Source organism: Trachurus trachurus (genome assembly GCF_905171665.1).
Source record: "Trachurus trachurus genome assembly, chromosome: 9".
Classification (NCBI taxonomy): Eukaryota; Metazoa; Chordata; class Actinopteri; order Carangiformes; family Carangidae; genus Trachurus; species Trachurus trachurus.
Window position 1 is genome coordinate 8,946,108 of NC_139895.1, and position 26,068 is coordinate 8,972,175.

A 26,068-nucleotide genomic window follows, 5' to 3' on the forward strand; every position below is an offset into this window, starting at 1 on the left:
TCAAACAGGCTTTCGCCATTGGCCCCTCCAACCAAGAACTTGGCACGACTTCCCCTGGAGCCCCCTCATTAACAATTAGGAAACGGTTCACAAACTGGCCTTATTCTCCAGCACAGGCTTGGCTTTCCTTCCCCCTTGTATTCTCATTTGAATATTTATAGAGCGACACAAAACACAAGCCAAACAGAATTTCAATAGCAACTGATATATAGTAAATAATACATGTCGACATCATCATCGTCGTTGTCGCACCTCGAACGATATTTGAGCTGCAAACAAAACAAAACAAAAAGACACAAATGATCCTCGACCTCCCTTCCCCTCCCCTCGCCTTTTTTTTTTTTTTTTTTTGCATGACAGCCCCTGCCCAATGCATGTAGAAAAAAAACTGCACACAAAGATTATTGTCATTAGCAAAAGGGCCACACACACGGTGCGTCGGCAGAGCTGCAGCTCGTTTACACACTCACTGCTGCTGCGGTGGAGGTACGGTGCTGCGTACGGATCGATATGAAATCGGATAAGCAGTAAATAATGGTGGATAATTGCTGATGTCACTGTGGCTCCTTTGCTGCGTCATGTCAGTCAGAGCGAGGCTGCATAATGTATCAGACACGAGCTACCGAGGGCCAACTCTTAAGTGGATGTTAATCAGTTCGTCTTCGTCTTGTCTGAACAGGCAGGACAGAGAGAGAGAGAGGGAGAGAGAGAGAGATGCCATTACTGTCACAGACACGGACGGTCACGCAGACATGACTCTGGACTTTACAATACAGAGAAAATAAGTTAAAAATTACACATTCATCAGTCACAGCTTGATTAAAGTTTGAACAGGACTGGACAAAGTGAACTATTTTTTTTTCAGTCTCATTATTCACAGCAGGAACCTGTTAACACTTGGTTTAGATGAGAGATACCTTGTAGAGTGAGTTACTGTAATGAGTGTTTCATTAGCAAATGTAATTTCTATGACAAATCCAGACAGATCGGCTCTGTGGGACTTCACAGTTATTTCCTCATCCTCATCCTCCCACTTCATCTGAATACACTCACTCAGCGGCCTCTTATGTAACAGGCCAATCAAATGGCAGCAACTCAGTGTAATTAGGCATGTACTGTAGATACGCTCAAGTTGATCTGCTGAAGTTCATCGTAACAGGGGAGAAAGGTGATTTGAGAGACTTTGAACGCGTCACGGTTGTCAGTGTCTGACTGACTGGTGTGGATTTCACAAACTGGATGATCTCCTGGGATTTTAATGTTCAACCATCTCCAGGGTTTTACAGAGAAGAATGGTCCGAAAAGTAGAAGATATCGTAGGGAGGTCACGATTATAGATTTTCTTTGTCTGATTATTGTCAATAAATTAATATATAACCAGGGGGAATGCACATGTAAATGTGGGGTGCGGGGTCTTATGTTTTATGTTCTTATGTCTCTATGTAATTGTGGTGTATGAAATGTGGGAATGTATGTTAATGTATGTAAGTTACACTTCTCGAGGCCGCTCTGTACGAAATGGTAAAAACAATTTTCCTTGGAAAGGACAAATAAACTCATCTATCTATCTAAACTCATCTATCTATCTAACCTATTATTAATCCTCCAGGGGAAGTGTTTAAATATTCAAATCATTAAGTGTCATCTATACCAAATGTTTAAGTTTATTTCAATTGTTTGTTTGTTTTTTATCACAAATGACACGCTAACATTTAAATTCCTACCACTTGTATGTTACATAAAGGTAAATGGACCAGTATTTCTTACATTTACATTTACTTTGGTGCACATCTGCCTTCATGTTTCCAACATAACGGTATTTAGGAATCTTAACGATTAATTAATTGTGGCGTTTAATACCGCGATTAATTGTGAAAACAAGTAATCGTGACATCCCTTATATCCAGTAATGTACGGTGCTCATATCAGTATTGCTACTGACCATGTCCATGCCTCCATGACCACAGCAGCGTACTCGTCCTCTGACGGCTTCCTTCCTTCCAGGAGGAGAACGGCCGTGTCACAGCCATCACATCATCTCCAACTGGTGTCAATGAGCTCACTGGACTCGAACGGCCCCCCGCTGTCCTGTCACCAACATCTCAGTCCAACAGAGCATGAGAAGATTCGCATCATGGACGTGCAGCCGACAAATCTGCAGCTACTGCGTTGATGCCATCGTGTCGATATGGAGCAAAACATCTGAGGGATGTTTCCAGCTCCTTGGTGGTGACTCAATGCTAACAAAGCGTTAAGCTCTGGCGCCAGAAGTGGGTCTAACCCTCAAGTCCGGGGTGAGGGATCCCTCCTCTGTTGCTCACCCTGAGGTTTCTCCAATTTTCCCCTGTTAGGGGGTTTTCTTGGGAGTTTTTTCTCAGTCGATGTGAGGATCTAAGGACAGAGGATGTTCTTATGATGCCATGTGAAGCCATTTGAGACAAACTGTTTGGAAAAATGGGCTATACAAATAAAATCGCCTTGCCTTGCCTGTTACTAGCAAGTTGCACCTAATAAAGTTGCTGGTGAGTGTATAAGGTGGCAATTATATAAAAATATATCACCATAAATTCTCAAATAGAAGCCCAGGCTTTTATTTGCTTCAACTGCAGAACTGAACCGGCTCATTTAGAGACAGGTGTGTGTCTATATCATTTTGAATGAATCTTGTGTTCAGCTGAGAAAGATGAGAAAATACTGTCAACTTACTGTCAGTAAGAAGAGAAGGAAAGAGCCGGATCTGGAGCGCACATTCATTTAGAAGTTTTATCGGCACCAATTAAAGGCTATTACAGTATAGGCTCCGGCTCTTTCCTTGGGTCAGTTGGAGTTCCCAACTGGCCAGGTTGCCCTGACCAACCCGAACGGACACGCCGGGTTTGGGTCAAATATATACAAATAACTCAGGTGGGGTCAGGACATGGGATTCCTTTTTTAAAAAATGTTTAGCTTTGTTCGGGCCGAGAATTAATGCTCGTTAGTCCGGCTGCGTCGGGTCCGGGCTTCAACACCCACGGGTCGGGTTTTAATTTTCAGGCTTGTTGCTATAGCACGAATTAAGCAGTTTGGAAACTTAGAAACAATCTTAGAAAAAAAAAATTACATTCACAAGAGCTTGACCTGGCTTCTATTCAGAGACTCAGCTTTTATTTGCTCAAACATGTATCCAGACCTCGGCCGTTCTGCATCTATTTGAGACTCGGCTTCTATTTTTTGTTGAGAATTTACGGTATAAATAATTCATAAGTCAACAAATATAATCACAGCTAAACCCTAAGCAAAGATTAAAACCTGCACTGTGTTTGGATTTACTAAGACTTCTTCTTTAGGCTCTTTAGAACAAGTTAAGACACGACACACCTTCATCTTATACTAGATTGACACAGAATCTACTAATCAGACAATCTCCTCTATTAGTTTTCTAAATGTTTTGCTACCGGCTGAGTTTTCTCTCAGCCTGGCGGACTAACATCTATCTGAGGAACCTGTTGACTTGTGAGCCAGTTCAGACAGTGCAGGACTTTTTGTCTGCATGGTGCCGGTTCCTTTCAAAGAGCGCCACGAAGGTTAAAGTTGGACCAAGGTTAATGTTTACATAAGAGCACGTGCGTGAAGTTGTGATGGTCACAGTCAAGGTGAAGGAATGTATTATGTCAGTGAGGGTCCAGCACAGAAGTACAGTACCAGCACCCTGCATGTGTACAGTATGTGTGTGATTCATAACAACAAAGCTGTCTGATCTGATTACATAACAGTGTGCTAATACTCTGACACCGTGGATGAGTATAGATACTGTATACAGTCAAATTTAACTATTTTTATCTCTCTAAATGCCGCCAGAAGAGTTTCCCTCTGGGTTTTCATCTCGCCTCTGTATGGAAATTACACTAGAAATAAATAAGTTACACTATAACATGTGCAAACTATGTGGTAGTGTAAGTTTAGACATTACCACACACATACACCACTGTTAACACGACAACCCTCCACCCTGACTCATTCATTCATTCATTCATTCATTCGGCTACAAGCAGCCAAACTGTAAATGAGATGACGAAGGCCGTGCAGTTTCACCTCATTCTGTTTTGTTTTTTTTCTTCCTGCAGCACAATAACAACAACAACAGCAGGTACGAGCCAGACGAGCAACTGTAAGATTACTAGGTGGAGGGGGATAAACTGTCTGGCACACACACACACACTCACACACACACACACACACACACAGACACACACTTTACCACAAGCTGCAGCTAGCTTAAGTAACCGCAACCTGTTTAATAACACCTCGGGTGGAATAATTTACATGTGCGTTTCACACACTCAGCTGACACGGTGAATTACAGCTGATTACAGTAAACAGTTTAAACAAGCTTTAAATACCTATGTGGCCAAAATTGCATGGAAACAATGGGGCAGCAGCAGCAGCGGAGGAAGATGAGGTTCAAAGCTTCTCACTGAAAGCAGAGCCTATTCCTGTATCTATAATAAATGTGCAGCACACAGCCAGGAATACAGTTCAGTAGAAGATTTAGCGTTTCTTACTTTTTATTAGGGATGCACGATAACTATTGGTACAGATAATTATCGGCCCGATATTGGCTGATGATTTTCAGTCAATAATTATCTGCCAGAATACACAGATAACTCTAATAATGACATTTTCTGATGATAACTAGAGCCAATTATGCTTGTATGTTTTTTTTATGATACCTGCCTTAGGACAACGGATGAAATTTAGCAACTGTGCTAACTCCGGCATATTTATATTGATGCTTCTCACTGAAATACTGATTAATGTGCATTGTCCTAATCAAATAAATGAATAAAAAAAATTTCATCAGTCAACACTGCCTTGATTTAGCAAATTTTCAGTCCGTTTGCCCCCGAAGTTGATTTGAAACAATAACAAAGGTTGATTTTTGAGGAGTCATAACTGTTTTTGTTTTTCATGTGATTGCAACAGTAGTGATGTCGGTTTTATTATTGTGTTAGAGGCAGAGCTACTGTATATAATGTGAAGAATTCATCTTTACTCACTAAATCCTAGCCTTTCTTATAGAGGAAACTATGCAAGTCTGGTAGCTTTTCCTCTGTGTTGCTAACCCTCCTCTCGGCCATGTGCATTTGTTTACAACGAAGCCGGCGAGAAATCAATCAATAGAGCGGGACATAACATTATGTATCATATACGATGCTACCATGTCTTATCTGTCATAAACAAGAGATTACGGGTTACAGGGCGCCTTTGTGTTGCGTACAAAGTTGTTTTTCAGCCAAGAGACGCTAGGTGGAAGGTAGAGAGCCTCCATTCTCCCTTGTAACAAGTAACATGTCATTTATTAAACCATCACAATTACTCCAAATCTGTTTAATTAAGGTAAAAAATGTAGCATAGCATAGTTCCTCTTTAACGTCAGGTGTGTATATAATGTATATCGTGCATCCCTACTTTTTATGATATCAGAACAAGCTGCAATGAAGCAGGGAGGAAAATGTACAACTTATTAAAAGTTACTACTATTGAAGAAAAATGATGAATTATTAAACTTGGTTCCTGTGAAGTTTCTTCTAATAACTGGTGGACATCAATCAAACTGTGTTTCATCATAGAGAGAGAAGCTGGTCTGATCCATGCTGTCCAGGAAAAAAAAACAAAAACAAAACTCATAACAAGCACAGCGTTGGTGTCAGTGCAATACTGTCCCACTCGAGCAGTTGCTAAGAGGAAGGTGGGAGGCAGGGTGAGGAGGACAGAGGGGGGTGGGGGGGACGGGGGGCTCGGTGCAGAGTGAAAGCAAAGAGGGGTGAGAGCAAGCACGAAAAGGAGGGATAGAAATGAAAATCCCATCGTTCAAACGCAATTTCAAAGCTGTGTGCTCTAGCCAAGAGCCATGGGCACACAAAGAGGACTTTGTCCCAGCAGCAGAGGCTCATGGGATAGGGGATGGAGGAAGAATGCCCGCTGCCCAGTAGAAAGCTTAGTGTGACTGCCACTAAAGGCCTGTTTAGTCCCACTCTTGACATGCATCCTACACAAATACCTTCCATCTCCTCTGACCTTTTATGAAAAACTGGGCACAGTAAAAAGGCTACATGGGATCTAATAGCACACCCATTGTTTGTGACTGTACATGCAATGATAATGCAACTCCCCGTCACCTCATTCAGAAAAAAAAAAAGTGGGGAAGGGGGGGATGAGCAGATCAGTGCGAGTACAGGAAATGTTTTCCATGCCACAAAGTCTGACATTCAGTATGCAGGGCAGCTCGCGCACAGGCAGCAAACAGGGACCGGGCTGAATGCAGAGTGACACCCCGAGGGTGAGCCATTGAGAGAGCGGCAGTATTTATGCCCAGACCATCGAGCTCTGGTATTTTGTTGTGATAACTGAGGTGAAGCAGGTTCTGATGAGAAGGTAACAAATACCATCTGGGGGAAGGAGAAGAACCTAAAATGAAACGATCACTTGCTGTTGTCCAACTGTACTTAACGCTGCCTCATCCCAGGCCAGCTTCAGGTTTGTATAGATTTCATTTTATATTATTTTCTTAATTCATCTCATGTTTCCTCTCATTGTGCACAAGTTTGCAAATGTATGATGGTAAACTTATGATACAAATTAAACCTAGGCCTACTTTATTAATCCCCAAAGGGAAATTCATTTGTCTGGCAGCTCATCTACCATTCGCAGAAGAATTAAAAAGCCTGATGTAGGTACCAAGGATCTTCTAAATCTCTCCGTCCTACAGCAAAGAAAGAGGAGACATCCACCACCGCTGGGTTTTTTTTTTTTTTGGCCCACCAAGGTGCAATGTGGATGATCCCAGTTGTTCAGATTGGCCTCCACCATCTCCAGTGTTCATCTCTCCACCACATCCCCAAGTGAATCCAATAGAGGGAAACAGGACTGAAGTCTCCTGATATTATTATTATTATTATTATTAAAAGTGCCTCAGGATGTTTAGTCTGTATCCTAGCAACGACTTCATGGAGAACTTCAGCAGTAACCACTGGTGGGATGTACAGTATTGTTATGATATGAAAAAATGTCAACTTTCTGAGTCTTCACCAACATCTCCAGCTCATCACTCTTGTTGGACATGGAGTTGATATTTCCCATGATGACAGTTACATCTCCACTTCCAACCATGAAAACACCTCTTCATCTCAGCTGGAACAGGGAGGCATCCTCCAGACTTGCTACGTTTCTGAAAGAAGCTCCTATCCTGAAAATCTACACACAGAAGTATCCACCAGTAGTCGGCAAAATACGTCAAAAACACAACAAAAATAATGCAAATGTTGAGTAAAAAACTCAAAACTAGCAGACTCTAGTCTCAAAACTCAAAACTAGCAGACTCTCTCTTCTTGATCATTGCATTTTATCTGATTTCATGCAATCTTATTGCTAACTACAAACTCTACAACCAAAAATGCAATGGTGTTTGGTTGGTGCAATGAACTTGGTTGCACTCACTCTCCATTACGCTTTCAAAATAGTATAAGTAGAAGGAGTAGTTGCGATCTGAGGCATGTAGCAGTGGTTTTTTTGTTGGCATACTGGTTCTGTGCATTGCTACCTGAAAGTAGCTGCAATGAAATAACTGAAATTGTGGCTTGTTGTGCATCTCCTTTGAGCTACTGTGTGATAAGGTACAGTCTGTTTCCCCATGGGGCCATTTTCAACTGATATACCATCCAAAATGATGACGATTATTGCCTTTGTGGGGTGATGATCTGTGTCAAAAAATGCCCCAGAAAATAAAGCTAAAAGACTTAGCGGCTCACTCACATAAGGACAGAGAGGGGAGGGGGGGTGGAGTGAGGCTGTGTGGATCATGACGTGAGGTGGATGGAAACCATTGTTGATCTAAGTGCAGATCAATGAAGATTAACTCATCAGGCCAGCGGCCCAAGAAAGAAGAAACAATGTCAAACAAAAAGAATGGCATTTCAAACATTTAAGTCATTTAACCAATCGATACCTAGAGACCTTTCCGTCTGATATTCTTTTTTTCTCTTATGACAGTGAACAATATCTCAGGCAGTCTGCTGCTCTGTGGACAGTACAACGCTGACTCAGGAGATGTCAAAAGCCTGAGCAGGAGAAATGTTTTAAATGCCTGGTTTTATTTTGTGTTGCATGAGAGAGAGAGATAAAAAAAAACACTGGAGATTGTTTTTTGAATTTCTTGATCTGGCACTTTTCATTAAAAGCAGGACAATGAGTCTGAGTGGCAAATACTATCAGGTCATGTTTTCTCAATCCAAGGCTCTTTACTTTGGATCCTTTATCATTTGCTTTTGATAACTGCAGCCAAGTGACCAGAAAAGCAGCCAGATTCTGACCTCAACCTTTCTAGTTATTTATCTGATCAACCTTAAAAAAGTACAATCCAGGGATTGTACTTAAAATAGTAAGAAGAGCAGGTGTCCTTCCAGTGAAGCGTGATCAAAAAATTGGAGATTTGATTTGCATTTATAGAAAAAAAAATACACATATACATCACAACAGTTGTAGCTTGCGATCTCTGACTTTAGAAAAATTAAACCCATTTGAATAAGAACCACGTTTCTAAGTAATCTTTGTAATCCACTTTAGAGAGCATTTGATCCTGGTAAAAAAAAAAGAAAAGAACAAAAAAAAAGATGGGAAAATGCTCAGAAAAAATGTAAATGAGCAGGGGTCACATAACTCTGCAGCGGACACACATGCAACCAGGAGATGTACTCGCGGTCCCTGCAGCGTCCATCTGACCAAACAAGAGGATTTCAGTCCATATGACAGACCGGGGCCTTCCCCTGGGGGCCGGCCCTCATTCCCAGAGAGAGCAACACAGCGAGGAACAGTAGGACATGAGCTGCACTGCATGCCTGTCAGTTTCTGCGTGCCTGACAAATGCCTGCAGATTTGACTTTTAGCTGTAAAAACATTTCTTAAAAAAAAAAAAGGTAGAGCAGCTCTACTGTCAAAAATGGGAAAAGATACAAATAAATGTGTTTATCACAAGTTAAACTGTTTCAAAAAGAAAGATTCATTTTAATTTTATGGTCTATGGCAGTGGTTCTCAAACTTTTTACACCAAGTACCACCCCAGAAAATACTTGCCTATCCAAGTACCACCAAGTCGGCGCGGGGGGGGGGGGGGGGGGCAGTGGTGTGTATCCTAACATTAGAAAGCTGTCTTAAAGATCATATTCATATATTCATATGTAAGAAATGACTCATATTTCACCCGAAAACCTGCTCTTTCATCTTATACAAGTTACTTAATTTAAACTTAAACGGTATCAATAGCTACTAGTCAAAATTTAGGCTTGAAAAAAATATATTAGTTTCTGACCTAAAAAAAAATGTTTTTGGGCTGTAAAACCTACACACTGACACAGCCATGTAAATTCACATGCAATGTCAGGGAGGGAGTGGGTAGGCTACACATGATATTGAGCACATTTACACACTGTTATCCCTTATTGGTGAAAATGATGCTGTTACAACCATTCCCAGTCTTCCCTAATAATAATAATTAGCCTACTAATTATAATGGCGGTATACAATGATACGTTGTTTCATTTTTCAGCTCATACACGTTTGTTTTCACTCAGGTCCAAAAGCCACAGCACTGACAGAGCGTCATGTTTCCATGACGACTGACCGGAAAAGATTAGCAGTGCCTCATGTTTATATGACCCCCGATCGTAAAAAGAAAACTCTGAGAAGTAACACTAAACTTTAACATCAAAGACACACGTACGCAGTACACAAGTACGCAGGTTATTTGAAGCGCTGCTCAACGAGCCGCTCCAGTTGGACTGTAGCCGAGCTAATGGAGCTAGCGGCGCTAACGGAGCTAACAGAGCTAACGGAGCTAACAGGTAAACAGATACACGTGAGGTCAGAGCGGTGCCTGGACTCGTTTGCTGATAATGATGTCGGCATTTTCGGCAGGTTTTTGCTTGTATTTATACAGTCTCTATTCTATGGTATCATCACAACATCCTGCAAATGCATTTTTGGTCATTTTCGGCCGAAAATATGCGGTTGCCTGATTTTTTGATGCATCTGAAATTTATTTTATTTTATTTATGTTTAATTCGGTGAGTCTTTTGCGTACCACCTAGAGGGAGCCCACGTACCACTAGTGGTACGCGTACCACAGTTTGAGAATCACTGGTCTATGGCATGAAATGACAAGGTCAGAGTAGTTGATCACAGGGTTATCCAGATAGCTAGCTATCAGCTTCTGACCCTGAGAGGTTAGTTGGGCCCTGAGATACAGATGGGAGACTGTTCACATCAACATGAGTTTGTAAAACTTTGAAATCTCTCATTTACTGTAAGTTCTGATAAATTAAGAGACTCAGAGGAACTCCCAATGAACTCAATATCCATTCAGCATATTACACTATCTACACTAGCAGTCATCATTTAACTGGTCAGGAGTGTGAACATTTGCATTCAAAGTTTTCTGAGACAAATTTCTTACAAATAAGAAGTTATTTTATCTCAGGAACTGTTCAGTTCATCCAAAAAAAACTCTTCTGAGCTAAACTGAGCACACAGCTCATTATTGGATCGATTTCCAAGTCAAAAAACATGCTGTAAGGAACAATTACATTTCTATTTTGCGAACATAGTGCACTAAGACACTGGATACGCCTCTAATAAAGAAGCAAAGGGGATCGAGTGGCAGCAGTTTCACTAAAACACAATATTCAAATGAGCAAAAAGTCTGTTTACATATACAATTAAAACAAATGAACCGTTCACTGTACAACAATACCAATTGTACTATGTGGTCTCTGTTTGTGTTGTTTTGCCATTTTTGTCTGCACACCTTGATTCCATCACAGCATTTATCCTATTTCGCCCTCATGAGCCAGCAGACCGCCGCGCTGTTGACTGATAACAAAACGTCAAAGCTCACATTCTGCTGCCAACATAGTCGCATTTTCCATGAATGGAGAATTACCACTGTTGCCACAAACAACCCAACATGTGTGTGTGTGTGTGTGGGGGGGGGTTTGCACGTGTTACATCATTGCAGCCTGACTTCAGTGGGTTTTTCAGGAATGAAGAATTGCCGTTTCATCGCCTTTCACACAGATTTTTGGAAGCACTAAATCAATCGAGTTTCTGCACTTGTTTCTCCAGCTGTGGACTCCTTAAAAAGTACAGTACGTGACAAAATGTTGAACCCAAAGAGAAAAGTCAAACCAGCAGCACAGTAATAAGAAACTACGACAACTCTTCAAAGTTGTCCGGTTCTGTACTACTGCATCTCATCTCCTACAGGCTACAGTACAGGCAGCGCCGCAGCTTCACTAAAAGACTAATCTTGTTAAACCAAGTGTGAGGAAATGAACCGGGCGAAGAGTCCGAAGAGTAACTACCGCACCGCTGCTCACTAACAGGCTGAAATATTTTAGCCCAGCCCAAATGCAGCCATCACGGGCCCCACGGACAAAATCCATTAGTACGTTTGGCGAGTACAGACAATTCGGTTTTTTAAGGGTTATGGGTAACGTTTGACCTTAGGGAGGAAAAAATAAGTAGAAAATAGACAAAAAAAAAAAATTATGAAAAGAAAATACAGACAGCCACGCTCAGGGTCACTCAAGACGACGCTTGAGTGACCCTGAAGTGACCCAAGACAGCGCTGACCGCCCCAAAAGAACCTGTGAAGTTATATTGAAAAGTATTTAATGTGTTATCTGGGATTTTTTTCCCCTCTTCCTGCCAAGTTTTTCTTTTTCCTGTTCCTTTCCATCTATGGTGTTATGTAGATAAAGACAAAAAAAGAGCAAAGTTAACATATGTAATCATGTAATGTATGCATGCACTCCATGAATGGAATAAATATGACATGAAATGAAATGAAATGTTGTTATCTGTCCCTGGTTGAACTGCAGTCAGACACTGTTTAGCCAATAAGAGCAAAAAGACATTGATATAACATCAATTTTTTTTTTTTTTCTTGTTGTTGTTATTATCATATGTTTCCTCATCTTCAATTCTCTGAAATAGCATGTGGTATTGGCGTTAATGCTTGGTATCTAAGCTAATTAAAGTGATAAATATATATAACTATAGAAAGAGGCAGGTACTGTATCATCAGTTTGTCTTCATCCTGCTCCTTTTCATTCATGGTGTTATGTACAGTACAGTATGTAATTATGTAATGTGCGCAATCATGTAATGTATGTACTGTAAACCATGAATGGAATAAATGGATGAAATGAAACAAGAGAATGCATTTCCTGAAGGAAATACGAGTGAATGTTGGAAGCTGGAAGTTGAATGAGCTGAATAAATTGTTGAAATAATGCTGAATTAAGTGAAGAAATTATGAAATGAAATGATGAAATGAAATGAAACATGAAATGTTGAATCAATGTTGAAAAGATGAAACAATATCTGAAGAGTAAAACTAAAATATGTAAGAAGGAGGCTGTATGAAATGGTTAGTATGAAGAAATTGAAAGGCTGAAGACTACTGAAATATATTTAAAACTGTACAGTATGTAATTATGTAATGTGTGCAATCATGTAATGTATGTATGGAATAAATAAATATGAAATGAAATGATCACTTCTTCAGCCACTTTAAAAAGTTGTTACAGAACAATTTGTCCCAGTTGAGCCCCCGTACTCGTACTGTACCTCTGACTGCGATGATAAAAATCTATAAAACTCCCCCGTTTTTTTGCTAAATATGCATCATCACATTCAGTGGCACAGACATCCAGATGGGCCGGCTGTAATCTATTCTCTGACTGGATTTGTGTCCTGAAGAAAATCCCCCACACCCCTCTCTCTCCTACATGTAGTGCTGTGTACACATTAGGGAAAATCCATTTCTGGGTGTGTTTTGTCCCCTTGTCACGTCATGTGCGGGGCTGAAGCATGTGTAAAATTACATCACTTTCTAGAAATGACAGCGGCCTGCCTCATTATTGGATTGACAGAAAGCAAGGACATTTTAAGCCTTATTCACAAGGGGTGGGGGGGGGACTACTGTTAACACATGGACCTCATGTAATCAGGAAATTAACTTCTATCCGCTGTTATTCTCCCAAATGAATCTGTGTTTTTTTGTTCTAAGTCTTCGCCAAAATATAGACATTAATCTGTGCTTTATGTTGATGAGCTGGAATCAGTTCAAGCAAAATGATGATTCCACATTGTTTCATCTGGATGGTTTTTAGAGAAGGAGGAGGAGAGAAAAAAAACTTAATTTTCCCCTTGAAGGGACGAGACCTCCAAGTCTGGAGCTCAGTCGTGAATCGTTCTTAAATTCCCTTGTAAAAATGTCAAATTCATACTGATTTAAAATCACCATGGCATTATAAAACCAATGGAGTGTAAGATGGTTTATTAAGCTGTCTTAGACACAGGAAGAGGAAAGAAGAAAATGCCAGCAGCATCAGTGAGAGTTAGGCTTACACTTTACACTTTAACTCACCATCACCGCAACGTGACCTTTTTTCTCTCTCTCCTCTCTTTCCACTTCCACTCAAACTGTCCGCAGCTCTTTGTCCGAGCATCCGCACATAACGGCGGCGGTGGCGGGCGGCTGGGCCTGAGGGCACGTCGCACTTCACACTCACAGAGCACGAGCACTAACACTTATAAATACATGTTGGCACGCACACACACACACAAAGACGGACACACTTATGTCTAGGACAAAAGCACAGGAAGACACGAGCGTCTACACTGCTGCTGCTGCTGCTGCTGCTGCTGCTGCACCCGGGAGACTCGCATCAGCACATCGGAGCGCCGCTGTAACCGAGTCGCCATTACCTCGAATAAAAACTCACTCTTGCTCTGTCCAAACAGGCTCGTCACTCGGGCCGGACACGCGTGGCTATTTCTGGCCGCTAAGTAAGTGGACTCAGCAACTTCTGCGGGGTCACGGGGAGTCACCGTGGCTTTTTTTCCTTCTTCTTTTTTTTTTTATTCCCCCAGGAAAAGAGAGCGGCCTTAAGCGGAGACAGACGTGAACCCTAATCGTTCTTGACGTGAAGTCCATCAGAACTTACTGAGAGGTTTGAGGATGCTGTTGCTGGCCTCATCGTTGTTCTCTGCGTCCGACTTGTCAAAGGCGCTCTCCGTCAACCTCTCCTTTCTGTCCTTGTGGCCGCCTCTCCCCCGACGGTGACGCCTCCGACGCCGGTAGCTCTTGGGCACAGCCACTCCGATGTAAATGGTGTGGTGACCTGTGAGGGGAAGAAAAAAACAAACAATAAACAAACAAACAAACACAAAACAGCAGATGAAGTCTTGACATTTAAGCATCCAGATAAATCCTGCTCTACTGTATAACACAGGAGGAGGCAAATCAAAGCCGCATCTTGACCGCTATTGTATCAGTTCAACCGGGAAACGCTCCTCACGTGGCCCCACAACAGATCCCGAGACGGCGTGACCATGCATGCATGCAGGGCCGGCGAGGTTGCAGTGCACTGTCAAAACAAATATTTGGGCAGAAAAAAAAAAGAAAGTCGCACGTAGCAGCGAAGACGCTTGCATGACTACGTCCTTGTTACCCCGTGCTGGCACAATACCAACCAGGACGTGCAGTTTCACGCGTCGTTGGACGGGTTTAGGGTCAATAAAGACGAGGGGGGACCAGACTGTTTGCTAATATCACGCCGTTCAGACGGACAGAGATTTGACGCCGACGTGCAGCACCGCCGCTTCTCGCAGATGCTGGTTGGTTTGGATGGTGTTCAAGAAGGAAGGTGTCAGATTTGAGGCGTTGCTACTATAGTAGGTGTGAAACCAGCAGACGATGTTTAATGCACACATACGATGTGTTACACACGGCGTTACGCTTTTTTACAACAAGATATGAACATACTGCAGAGGACGTGTGATGGAAACTGCTCAATGCTGGTTTAAAAATGTTAAGTTTGTTATTAGGAACTCTGTAAAAACACATACAGTCTGTCTGATACCATCACTGTGACATGTATTCTACCGTTGAATGGCCCTCGCTATCTAACAGGCATGATAGACACTGGATTTTATTAGTAATTTTCAATCAATTCATACAAAATCAGCCTGTTTATCAGGATTTCTGCATTTTTTTTCTACCTTTTTAACATTCCTATTGCTTTTCGCTCCCTTTTAAAGGCATTCATCTCTCAGCCTTCAAGTTATACGTTTCAGCTTTAGCGTTTTTCAACATTTCTTCAGCAGTTTCTTCAGCCAATTCAACTTTGTTTCAATAATTTATTCTGCTCATTCAGCATTGCTTCAGCAATAGCGTGCTTTTTCTGGTTTATTTTTAAAGCTCTCACTGGTCTTTTACCATCCTATATCAACTCTTTAGTATCTTTTAATGCAAGTCTCTATCATACACGCTCTGAGGACTGGCTCACACTGCAGCTTCCACCAGAGCGTTTTGGAGTTGTTGGATTGTGTATTTGATGAGTTTGATGAGGGAAACCAAGAAATCCCATTAGCCTGCGTAACATAGCTCTGAGCAGCTTGCGGCTCTGCTCCGCCGTTCTAGAAAATAGCTTGCACCGACAATTAAAGGTACCGGTAGGTAACGAACCTACTCCTAAGACTATAGGGATTAATTTGCCAAAATGTTGAACTATCCCTTTAATATTAAAAAATAATGATTTAAGGTGGGGAATTATCACATAGTTGATCAAAATGGCCATTGAGGTTAAGACGATCAATGGTTTGTAAGCTGACATACGTTTGTTATTGAATTCCACCATTGAGTTTTAGTGATATAAACTTTATTTTCATTAAATATTCAATAATAATGCAAATCCTTCACCTTATCTCCACTAGCTGGATTCTTTTCTTGCAAGTTTACTTCTACAACCATGACCACATTTCTTTCTGCCACCACTCACTGCGCAGCGGAAGACTATAAACAAAGTAAACATCAAAAGTGCTGCTCAAACAAAAGGCTCCAAGCAGCCCGAGTCAAACGTCGCCTCTTTTGAGCAGGTCGGGTAACGTTGGGCCAAGCACTGCACATGACCCGACCAGGAAGTGTCTGAACCCCTCAACACAACAAACAATGATCTCTCTGGAAGCACAATGGCGCTCATTATTCACCCGCACCACAATGGCTCGTGTTTTCGGGGTTCATCTAAATTCACTGACACCGACGGTCCAGCATACCAAGGCAAATACTGGACATCAGAGAGTCAGCTCACTGTAAATCAGAGGGAATATTTCACCTGGTCACACATTTGTGCTTCTTTTATCTGTTTTTATTGTGATTTTCAAATAAGACTTTGAAGTTTAACTAGATAATGGTCTGTTGTTACATACTAGATATCCGTATTTGACTAAACAAGCTGAAAATATACAGTTAAATTGTCTTCAGATGGTTTAAACTGTAGTTGTAGTTTCCCTATTTCAGATCGTCACATAAGATGAATGAAGAACAGAGACAGGAGCACTGGTAAACAGGAAAAAAAAAAAAAAAGAAATGGGAGGGAGGGAGGAACAGAAAGACAGCAGAGGGATGGAGCAAAAAGAAGAAAATAGACAAAGAATTGGAGACAGAACCAGCATCACCCACACCGCAGCGGCTGCTAACTAGGCTTTTGGTTCAACAAAGACGGTACCTGTCACTTGTTTATGTGACAACATAAAAACACAGGGCACAAGATCAATCGCTGCCCTGCCGCCAGCGTTGACGGCGGCGGTGGCGGCGGCGGCCGGCGGCGGTGGCGGCGTTGTTGGCGGTCAGAGAGGAAGAAAGTGAAAACAGAGTTCACATGTTCACGTGTGATTCAGTGCAGCAGAAGAATGAGTCGATAAACGGCCGGTAGCCCTTTGAAATAAAACAATACTGAAGTGAAGCTGCTGTTTCATAACTGTTAAACCAAATACATGTGTTTTTTTAATACCAATGTGTTAATTTATTCATGGTACCTATTCATTGTTATTTGTATCATTGCCTTTTTTTCCTTTTAATTGCATTCAGTATATTTTATTCTATTCTAAAGCCTGACCAGGGACAAAGACTGGCAATGTTGTATGTATTGTCCCTGTTAAATAAACATTAAAATAAAATAAAATAAATGTCCATATGGTTACTTATTTGATTTTTTTTTTTGACTGAACTGAGGACAGTACCTACAGGACCAACCATGTGACTGAGTGACTGACAGAGTGATGAAGTTACACCATTGGTCAGCACTTTTCCCATTTGCCTTTGTCCTGTTGTTCTGTTCAGGTATCTGTGTCTAAATCTCCCTCTCTTTGATGTGTATTATTGGTTACACTGGTGTTTTTGTTTAATGCCTTGCTTTGATCAGCTCCGGCTTTTCCAATAAAAGTTACTGCAGCACACGTCAATATAAACTGAACTGTTACGGTTACAAATTAAAAGCCCTTAACTGGGTTTTTATCAGTGTTATTACTGTAGTTGTATTGTTTCCATACATTTGGTTATTCCTCAACCTTTTTTTAGCGACCTGATAAATGAAGTTGATTTATTGTAGGGGTGAGAATTGAAAGATGTTCCTTCCTTTTACTTTCTACTGAAAGGAGGACATTTCCAGAAGTGCCTTTTTTACCTTCTTACTGGTTCATTAAGAAACCGAGTAAAAACCAAAGAAGCAATCAGCCTCACCAGACAGCAAGTGGGCATTACAACAAGAACCAGAAGCAGATGGCTGGACAGCAACAACAAAGCAGAACAGAGATATTGTCAAATAGACGGATCTAAAGACCAAAGAGTCATTAAAGGTGATAGATGAGCAGTAAAGCAGAGCGTGAAGACATTTGCACACACTGAACAGCAGCAAGAAAGGAGGTGAGAGAATAAGAGAGTGATGGAGGAGAAGGAATAAAAAAAAAAACAGTCGAGTCGAGTCAAGGGGTTGGAAAGGAAGATTTGCACACTGCCAGAGCAGCTTTGTGAAACGACTTCCTCTTCTTTTTTGGTGGGGTGGAAGAAGAACTTCTTTTGGAGCTGCCCCGTAAGCTTGTGCTGAATGAATGAAATGAAATCCTTGTGTGCGCCGGGAGGAGGTTTGTTGAGCTCCCTAGATTTCTGAGGAGAGGCAACGCCACCGCCAGTTTCCCCAGTAACCCCGTGCTTCGCTGGGACCTGCCCAGTGGGGAAGGATGGCAACGGGCCCACGCGGCGCTGACAGCATGCTAATACTCCGCTGTTATTTAAAATATATATCTATATACAGCTGGATTTAAAGGAGAAGTGTAGTTTTTTACAACCTGGATCTTATTTCTGGTATAAAATAAGTCGTTTACTCGCCCATATAACTTTGGTGTCATTAGGAGACGATATTTAGATCCATTCAAGAGCCATGTATATCCATATAATTGGAGTGATTGGGGCACCGATATGCAGCCTCTAAATAACACATTATCTGCCGTGAAACTTGTTCATTTCACCAATATTTAATGATTAATGATTCGCTAGTGCTATTCCACAACAACAACACCACCAGTTACCGTCTATTTGCGGACGTTCAACAGTTTGTTGTTGTTCTCTGGCCAGCTGTTCCTCTCTCTGCCTATCAGCATCCTCCTTTCAAAGAGCTCCTCATCCATTTACTCATAAAGCTCAAAACGGTGAGGACGTCCATCATATTCAAAGTCCACAACCTCAAAATCTGACAAATATTCAGCCATGTTGCACAAAACTAGCAGCAGCAAATTCCAGGAAAACAACCCGACTGTCGCAAAAAAAAAAAAGCCAGCGTAGAGTGAATGAGCCTTCTTTTTTTCTTTTAATTGCTTCATTAACAATTACATACAGAACAATACTGTTTAGCCAAGAGTATTATAGTTCGCTCAGAGATGACATCATCCAGTTCAGAGGTCAGCAGGTCAACCTACAGACCCTGGATGTTGATAACAGCTAACCCCGGACTCAGGCGGGAATAGCACTAGCCTATCAGAACTAAATATTGGTGAAATGAACAAGTTTTGCGGCAGATAATGTGTTATTTAGAGCAGAGGTCTTCAACAGGGGGTCTGCGGAGGTGCTGCAGGGGGGTAGTGAAATATTTGGTTGATTAGACAATGTTTTATTTCTTTCAGTTTCCACATTTATGTTTCAAATAAAAATGTCAATTTGAATAGCTTGTCTGCATGGTTATCATGCAGTTGACAGACATAGTTGATATTGGCATTGGCATCAGTGAACAAGGTCTATTTATAAATGTCAGAGGGACGGCCCCCTACTCACTGTACCTTTTAAACGTTTAGAGAAAACATGAATATATGAACCATTTGAATAATTTAGTATTGAATGCACAATAACAAGCTATGTTTATACATGATACTGGGCCCACATTAAAATAATGCACAATTTTCTTAATATAGTAGGGGTCCCTGCTCTATCTTTCTGTCAGTTAGGGCATCCTTGGCCTGAAAAACGTTGAAGACCCTTGATTTAGAGGCTGCATTTCGGTGCCCTGATCACTCCCACTATATGGATAAACGCGGCTCTCGAATGTATCTAAATATCGTCCGAACTCCTAATGACATCAAAGTTATACAGGCGAGTAAACAACCGTATTTTATGCCAGAAACAAGGTCCAGGTTGTAAAAAAGAAAACTGCACTTCTCCTTTAACAGGGACAGATGTTGATAGGTAGGTGGGTGTCTTTGTTTTTAGAAGAAGTGATTGTTGCAACTACAGTGCTAATACAGGGTATATACAGGAATCTTGAAGTTAATTCTAATACCTTTTTAAGACTTTTTCAAGACCATCTCAATATTTTTCAATACCTCACCGCCACTTCAAGCTGTAACTACGTATTTACATCAGTGACATTTTTAATTGTGATAAAGACTATAGACCACTATGATACAACAGTATTCAAAATAGGCTGGGATAATAAATAATAGGCCAAGGTTAGAAAAAAAAACAAAAAAACATTGCTCCACTCTCGAAAAACCAAAACAACAATCTTCTTGTACCGGTTCATCTTTGTTTTTTAATAAAATGAATAAATTCACACACTTTCACAATGTTTTTTAGGACTCAAACTCTTGGACAGCTAATTCAGAAAAAATACCTTAAAATTTAAGACTTTATAAAGTTGTGAAAAGACTTTTTAATACTTTTTAAGGGTCTTAATTTTCCCAAAATTGATTTATCACCTTATAATACTTTTCAAGACCCTGCGGATACCCTGTAATAAAGTATCTACACTAGATTGAGTTGTGTTAAAAGTAAAAAAAAAAAAAAGACAAAAAGCAGCCAAAGGTCACACAGTGTAGTGAAAGCTTAGCTGTCGTCTATCTGGATCATTGACACCGTCTGTGACGCGGGGTCAGATAGCAACACATGTTACTGCAGTGAAAACAGCAGCTAATCAGAGTCAGACTGAGATAATTTGGCCTCCTCTCTCTCTCTCTCTCTCTGAAGGTTTATCTTGTACAATGTGAAAAATGTCAAATGACTTCATCCCATCTTGTTGCTGTTGCTATTGTTGTTGTTTTAATCAGTCGAGCGAGCAGCGGGGTGGAGGAGGTCACGGAGCTCAGACGCGGTGAACACACACGTAGACGCTATAAGGCTAAGACGGAGTCAGACGCCGCTGGTTACGCACAGGAAGTCACACAGATTGAAGCGGGGTGGGGGGTTCAAGCTGAGGTGACACCTGACAAAATGTTGATCTGCAACATGAGAGACACGACGACGACGACGGCTGCTGCTGCTGCTGCTGACGCTGCTCCGTCAATCATGTTACACATGCAACTTACATTTTCTATACATCAGATAAAGCCGACGCGACGTGACGTGACGTGACAAGACTTCTGAAGCTTCTAGTGTGTGTTATCAGCTCAGATCAGATCAGATCAGATGAACTTTATTGTCCCCAGAAGAGGAAATTCGTCTTGGGCATTAACAGATTTATTTGATAGAGAAATGAATACAAATCATTGGTTTCCTGTAATGTAATGTCGAACAGCTCTCTATCTAGCTGAAGCTATTTGGCACAATTAATTAGTATTTGACTGATTTACTTGAAATATCTTCAGTCTGCTTGTGTATTGGGTACTGTCTGTAAGTTAATGTAATTATGAGGAACGAATGTCTTTGAACATCTGATTATTTCACAACTATGGTTAATAGCTACACTGTGGAAATGAATAAGGTCCAGTAATATGTATATGTTGTTTGTATTGTTTATGTTTTGTTGTTTTGTCTTGTTTTGTCCTGTAGATCGTTGTGAGTTGTAGTGGTTATGGATGTTGTTATTGTGTTTATGGTGTGATGTGTTTTTGTATTTATCGACTGCAATGGACAGTTCATCTGTGAAAGTAGACTCCAGGAAGAATAGCGATGGCCTTTGCCAAAGCTAATGGAGATCTAAATAAATGAAATGAAATGAAATGAAATGGTAAAGGAAACACTGCACCAATAGTATGAAATAATGGAGCAAAAATGCTGGTACAGCCCCTTTAATTGACCAATATCAAATTCAGTTTTCTTAGTTTTGTCATTTTCAGGGAATTCATTTGGATTTTTGCCCTTGTTAAAGCAAAAAGACACAAAAAAATTAAGGAAAAATCAAGAGCTGGTGTTGGAACCAGTCAGACAAAACAAAACAAAACAAGACATGAGGCTCTCGGGCGGTGAAACGGGCTCCGTGCCAGGCCCTTTAATCTTCTGGACGAGAACCAAGAAAACTGTGGCGTTGGGTGCGGGTTAATGTCATCACCATGTAAACCTAACTTTGCTCCCTGGCAACAGGAAGGATCATGAGCAGCCAAGAGACTTTGAAAAGGTATGAAAACATGAAAAATGGACCCAGATGCATTAGATTTTATAGACAGCTATTCAAAAATCTGAAGTTTCATCATAATGAGAAATTGTATTGGGTATTAATCCACTTAAAAACATACAAATATATTAGAATAAAATGTATATAATATCATAATATCATAAAATAAAGGTTTTAAATTAAATCAAATTAAACAAATTATTATCATTGAAGACGTTTTCACATACTAGAAGTTTTCTGCCCTTTCTCTGTGTTGCCCTGCAGGTCTCTGAGTGGATTAGTGAGGTAAACACAGGGTCACATGCTCCTTGTTCTACATCTTTCTCATGCCCGCTCGCCAAACAGGTGAGGGTGACGGCCGGTCGGTCGGTCGGTCGGTCGGTTTACGTGCAGGAAGTGCGTGAAATCTGGCAGTGCCTTAAAGGCTAATTGACAACCTTCCTGTTTCTCTCAATGGGTGTTCTGCTTTGAACTAAATAAAGAAAACAATTCAAAAGAACTGAGAGCTGTTTCGAGGAAAATAAAAAGAAGAATAAAAAAAAGCAGGGTTGTTTTAGGCGTCAGGTGGATTTAAAAATAAAAGAACTGAAGAAAATGATCCAATCTACACAGATTCTTTCTCTTAAATGCACAACCCGCTGCTGCTTCCTGTTTGTTTGTGTGTCACCCCATGTAAGAGACAGAAAGAAAGAAACGAACTTACCCTCCACCTCCTCCTCGTCACACTTGTGCTTGAGTAAGGACGCCCCCCGGTCCAGCACCGCCTCGTCCTCCATCCTGTAGTAGTAAAAGAGGAAGAAAGACTGCTCACACTTTTCCTCCAACGACAGCGTGGAGCCATAGCGCTTTGGCTCGTTCACCTGCAACAAGTTCGGGTTAGGAGTCAGTCTGGTGCTGCTGGTGGGGACGTTCATCTCCTCCACCCATTAAAGACTCATTGACAAACTCCCTATAACCCTTCCTTCCTTGTTCCTTGTTTGTGCGAGATAATTATCCCTTTAAAAAAAAGTGTGAGGATGTTGAGTGTCGTCGTCCTTGAGGAGGGAGAAGTGCGCAGTCGATAGGTAGGTAGGTAGGTAGGTAGGTAGGTAGGATACGATGTAATGGATTTAATCTGGCGGAGGGGGGTGAGGGAGAGGACAGGAAGTCTCTGCTAATTGAGTGTGAGTGACTGGTCATGCGCAAAAAAAAAAAAAAAAAAAAGAAAACCGACCGACTGACTGAGTCTTGAACTCATCAAAAAAAAAAAATGGATCTGGCTTCATCTCCACTTCTTCTATTAGACGACTGGATCAAGGTGTTGTGTTTTATTACTGGAGAGGGGATGGGATGGGAGGGAACATTTAAAACAAAATGTTATCAGTTAGTTAGAGTTGTGTCTAATCGGTTGCACGCCCACAAACACACACACACACACACACACACACACACACACACTACAAAGCCTGTCCATCTGGCAGGTAATGCCCGCCAGCCCCCTCTTCACCACCCAACCTAAGAAACAAGTGGGGCATCACATGTCTGTCTACTCATCCGCCCTTACAGGATTACGCCGGCTTTACTTAAGTGACCACACACTCACACACACACACACACATACTCACACACACAGAAACCCGTAACAGGCTGCTGGCGTGTCGGGAGCCTCCGCTGCTCTCCAAGACGACTCCACACACACACACAGACACACACACACACACACACTTATCTTTGCTTTAAACCGGCCGTACTATTTCCAAACAAACACACGGGCCTGATATGAAAAAAGAACAAGTTTTGTTTGTTTGATTTTGTCGTTGAGTGTGCAGCTGTGCATGCAACACAAATACACACACACACACACAAAGAAATCCTGCAATCCTTGTAAGGAAAACTTTAGATTTTATCATCACGCACTCATTTGTATTGGCCACAATAAATGACCAACAACACAGAAACACAAACACACACCACGTCAAGTAGTATAATGTGAACGACTTAATCCTCTGGTTTTACTCTAATGGGATCAGAGACAAACTGGTTTGTTCTGTGGAACGACACAACATTTATTTTGTTTGTTGTGAACAGTAGCATCTCTCAGCCACAGAAGAGCTGAGCTTGTTCAACAATATTAATTATTATTATTATGATTAATATTAATATTAGGGAGGTGCAGGGGATGCGACCTGTGACTTTTAAGGGATAGTTCAACATTTTGGCAAATTGGCCCATTACCATAATCCCTATAGTCATAGCAGTAGGTTCGTTACCTTTAATTGTCGGTGCAAGCTGTTTTTAGAACGGCGGAGCAGAGGCGTGAGCTGCTCAGAGCTACGCTACACGGAGGCTAATGGGATTTCTTGGTTTCCCTCATCAAACTCATCAAATACACAATCCAACAACTCCAAAACACTCTGGTGGACAAGTTGTGACCTGCACATTCACAGGACATACTGTATACATTTGTGATAATGATCCATCCATTAGCTATATACCACCACCGGCTAATCCCGGTGGGGTCGTGGGGTCAATCCCTGCTGACACAGAGAGCGAGGGCGGGATTCATCCTGCACAGAGTGCGTGGGCATTTTACACTCACTAATTACCCTAAATGTGCATGTGTGTGTTTTTTGGGGGGTTTTTTTGGACTGCGAGTGGAGTCCCAGTCCCACACAGCAGCGGTACAGGCCGCAGCAACTAACCACTGCACCACCACGCCGTCACCGTCACCGCCGCCACCTATTAATGATGCTGTTTATGATTTCAGTCATTTTCAACAGGAAGTTAATCCGCTCTGGGTCAAAGTGGAGCGACAGAGGAAACAGGGAAGAAAGACAAGTCTGGGGTCGCACAAGGGGTCGACTGGAGGCTGAAGCTCTTCTCAACTGTCTCACTTAAAGATGTGTTATGATATTATCTCATTTAGTACAATTACTAGTACTACTTTATAACCTATTATAGTATATATTGGAGTTAACATAGGGAGGAGGGGTGGGATTAAATAGGCTTCAGCTTCTTCCCACTCCTTTTGAACATGAATAATTGTTAAGTTTTGTGGTTTTTGATTGATTTTGCGTTGTTGTCTTGTATTTACTGTTGTTTGTTTTTATTTTTGTCCTTCTTTTATTCTGTGTTCAAATAAACTTTCATTCATTCATCCATTCATTCTTTCAAAATCTGTATTTCTGTGTTCTTTCACTCGCTGATGGTTTTTAAACAATGCGGCCATGACAGCACCAGAACAACACTTCACTCTGACTCACACCTCCTGTGTTTAGCGGCATCAGCAAGTGAAAAAAGTACATTTATTATAGAAATAAAGCTGTGATTGTAGAAATGTTTTTGTCATTTCACAACAACAGCCCTGGAGAGAAAAGCCTCCATGTGTCTCTGGTAAAAACGAATCCACTTTACTGATATCATCATCTGAAACTAATGTTAACATTTACTGACTGATCATACGAGAGTCTTTTATGAAAACTTAATTATGATGTGTAACTCTGTCTGTTCCAGGTCAGATGGTTTTAAAGCAGTTTTTTTTGCACTCTTCAGACCTGATGCTGAGGCTTCACCAGCTTCTCCTGCTCCTTCTGTCTCCCTCCATTGCCACCTATAGAACAACCATGGACATAACAGGCTGAACTCCACTGAGCCTGAGCTGAGGCCTCACACACACACACACACACACACACACACACATCTACACCCACGATGTGTTTCTACTCTCAGTTTCGTTTATTATCAGAAAAGGAGGAGGAGGAGAGGACAGTGACTTGCCTTAATAAACTTTCTTAACTACTCATTCAACAGGAAAATAATGTTTGTGTCTGTTTGTGACATGAGATTAAAAGTATAAATCTACTGTTACAGCTGCAGATCACTCATCTGTGATGTGATCTGTGTGTTAATGGTCTTATTTCGTGACTTTAAAAGAAACTGCGCTTCGTTTTTTTAATTCACTTTGCCAGTTTCTATCTGCCAAAGTGATTTCCTACACTTCCCAGAATGCTTTTCACCACTTTATGATCAAAACACTGCACAGCAAGACTGGTTATAACTCGTATTATCCAACTTGCTTTCACCTGAACATTATTAAACTCCCTCTTATCATAATGAGAACCCTTGAACTTCTTTTCTCTATCCATTTCTCTATCGAATCAGATATTTCAGAACCGGAACAAAGAGCCAATCAGAATTAAGCCCTGGCTGTCTGGAAACCTGTTTCAGAAAGCGGTGGCAGACAGCTCACACACACACACGCAGACACACACATTCAGTGGAAGATAACTGCAGCAAGAGATCACCTTAAAAAATATTTCACAGCTTTTTACAGG

At 41.2% G+C, this 26,068-nt stretch overlaps 1 protein-coding gene across 1 annotated transcript in view; it reads right to left on the reverse strand.

Moving 5' to 3' along the window:
• The window catches only part of slc4a4a (solute carrier family 4 member 4a), a gene marked incomplete at both ends in the record, with an annotated part of 76,587 nt that extends 54,056 nt beyond the window's left edge, over positions 1-22,531 (reverse strand). The window contains 2 exons of the mRNA XM_083979517.1: positions 14,046-14,222; positions 22,459-22,531. Coding sequence (XP_083835643.1) covers positions 14,046-14,222; positions 22,459-22,531 — 250 coding nt within the window. The remainder of the gene's footprint in view (positions 1-14,045; positions 14,223-22,458) is intronic.
• Between the last annotated feature and the right edge of the window lie 3,537 nt (positions 22,532-26,068).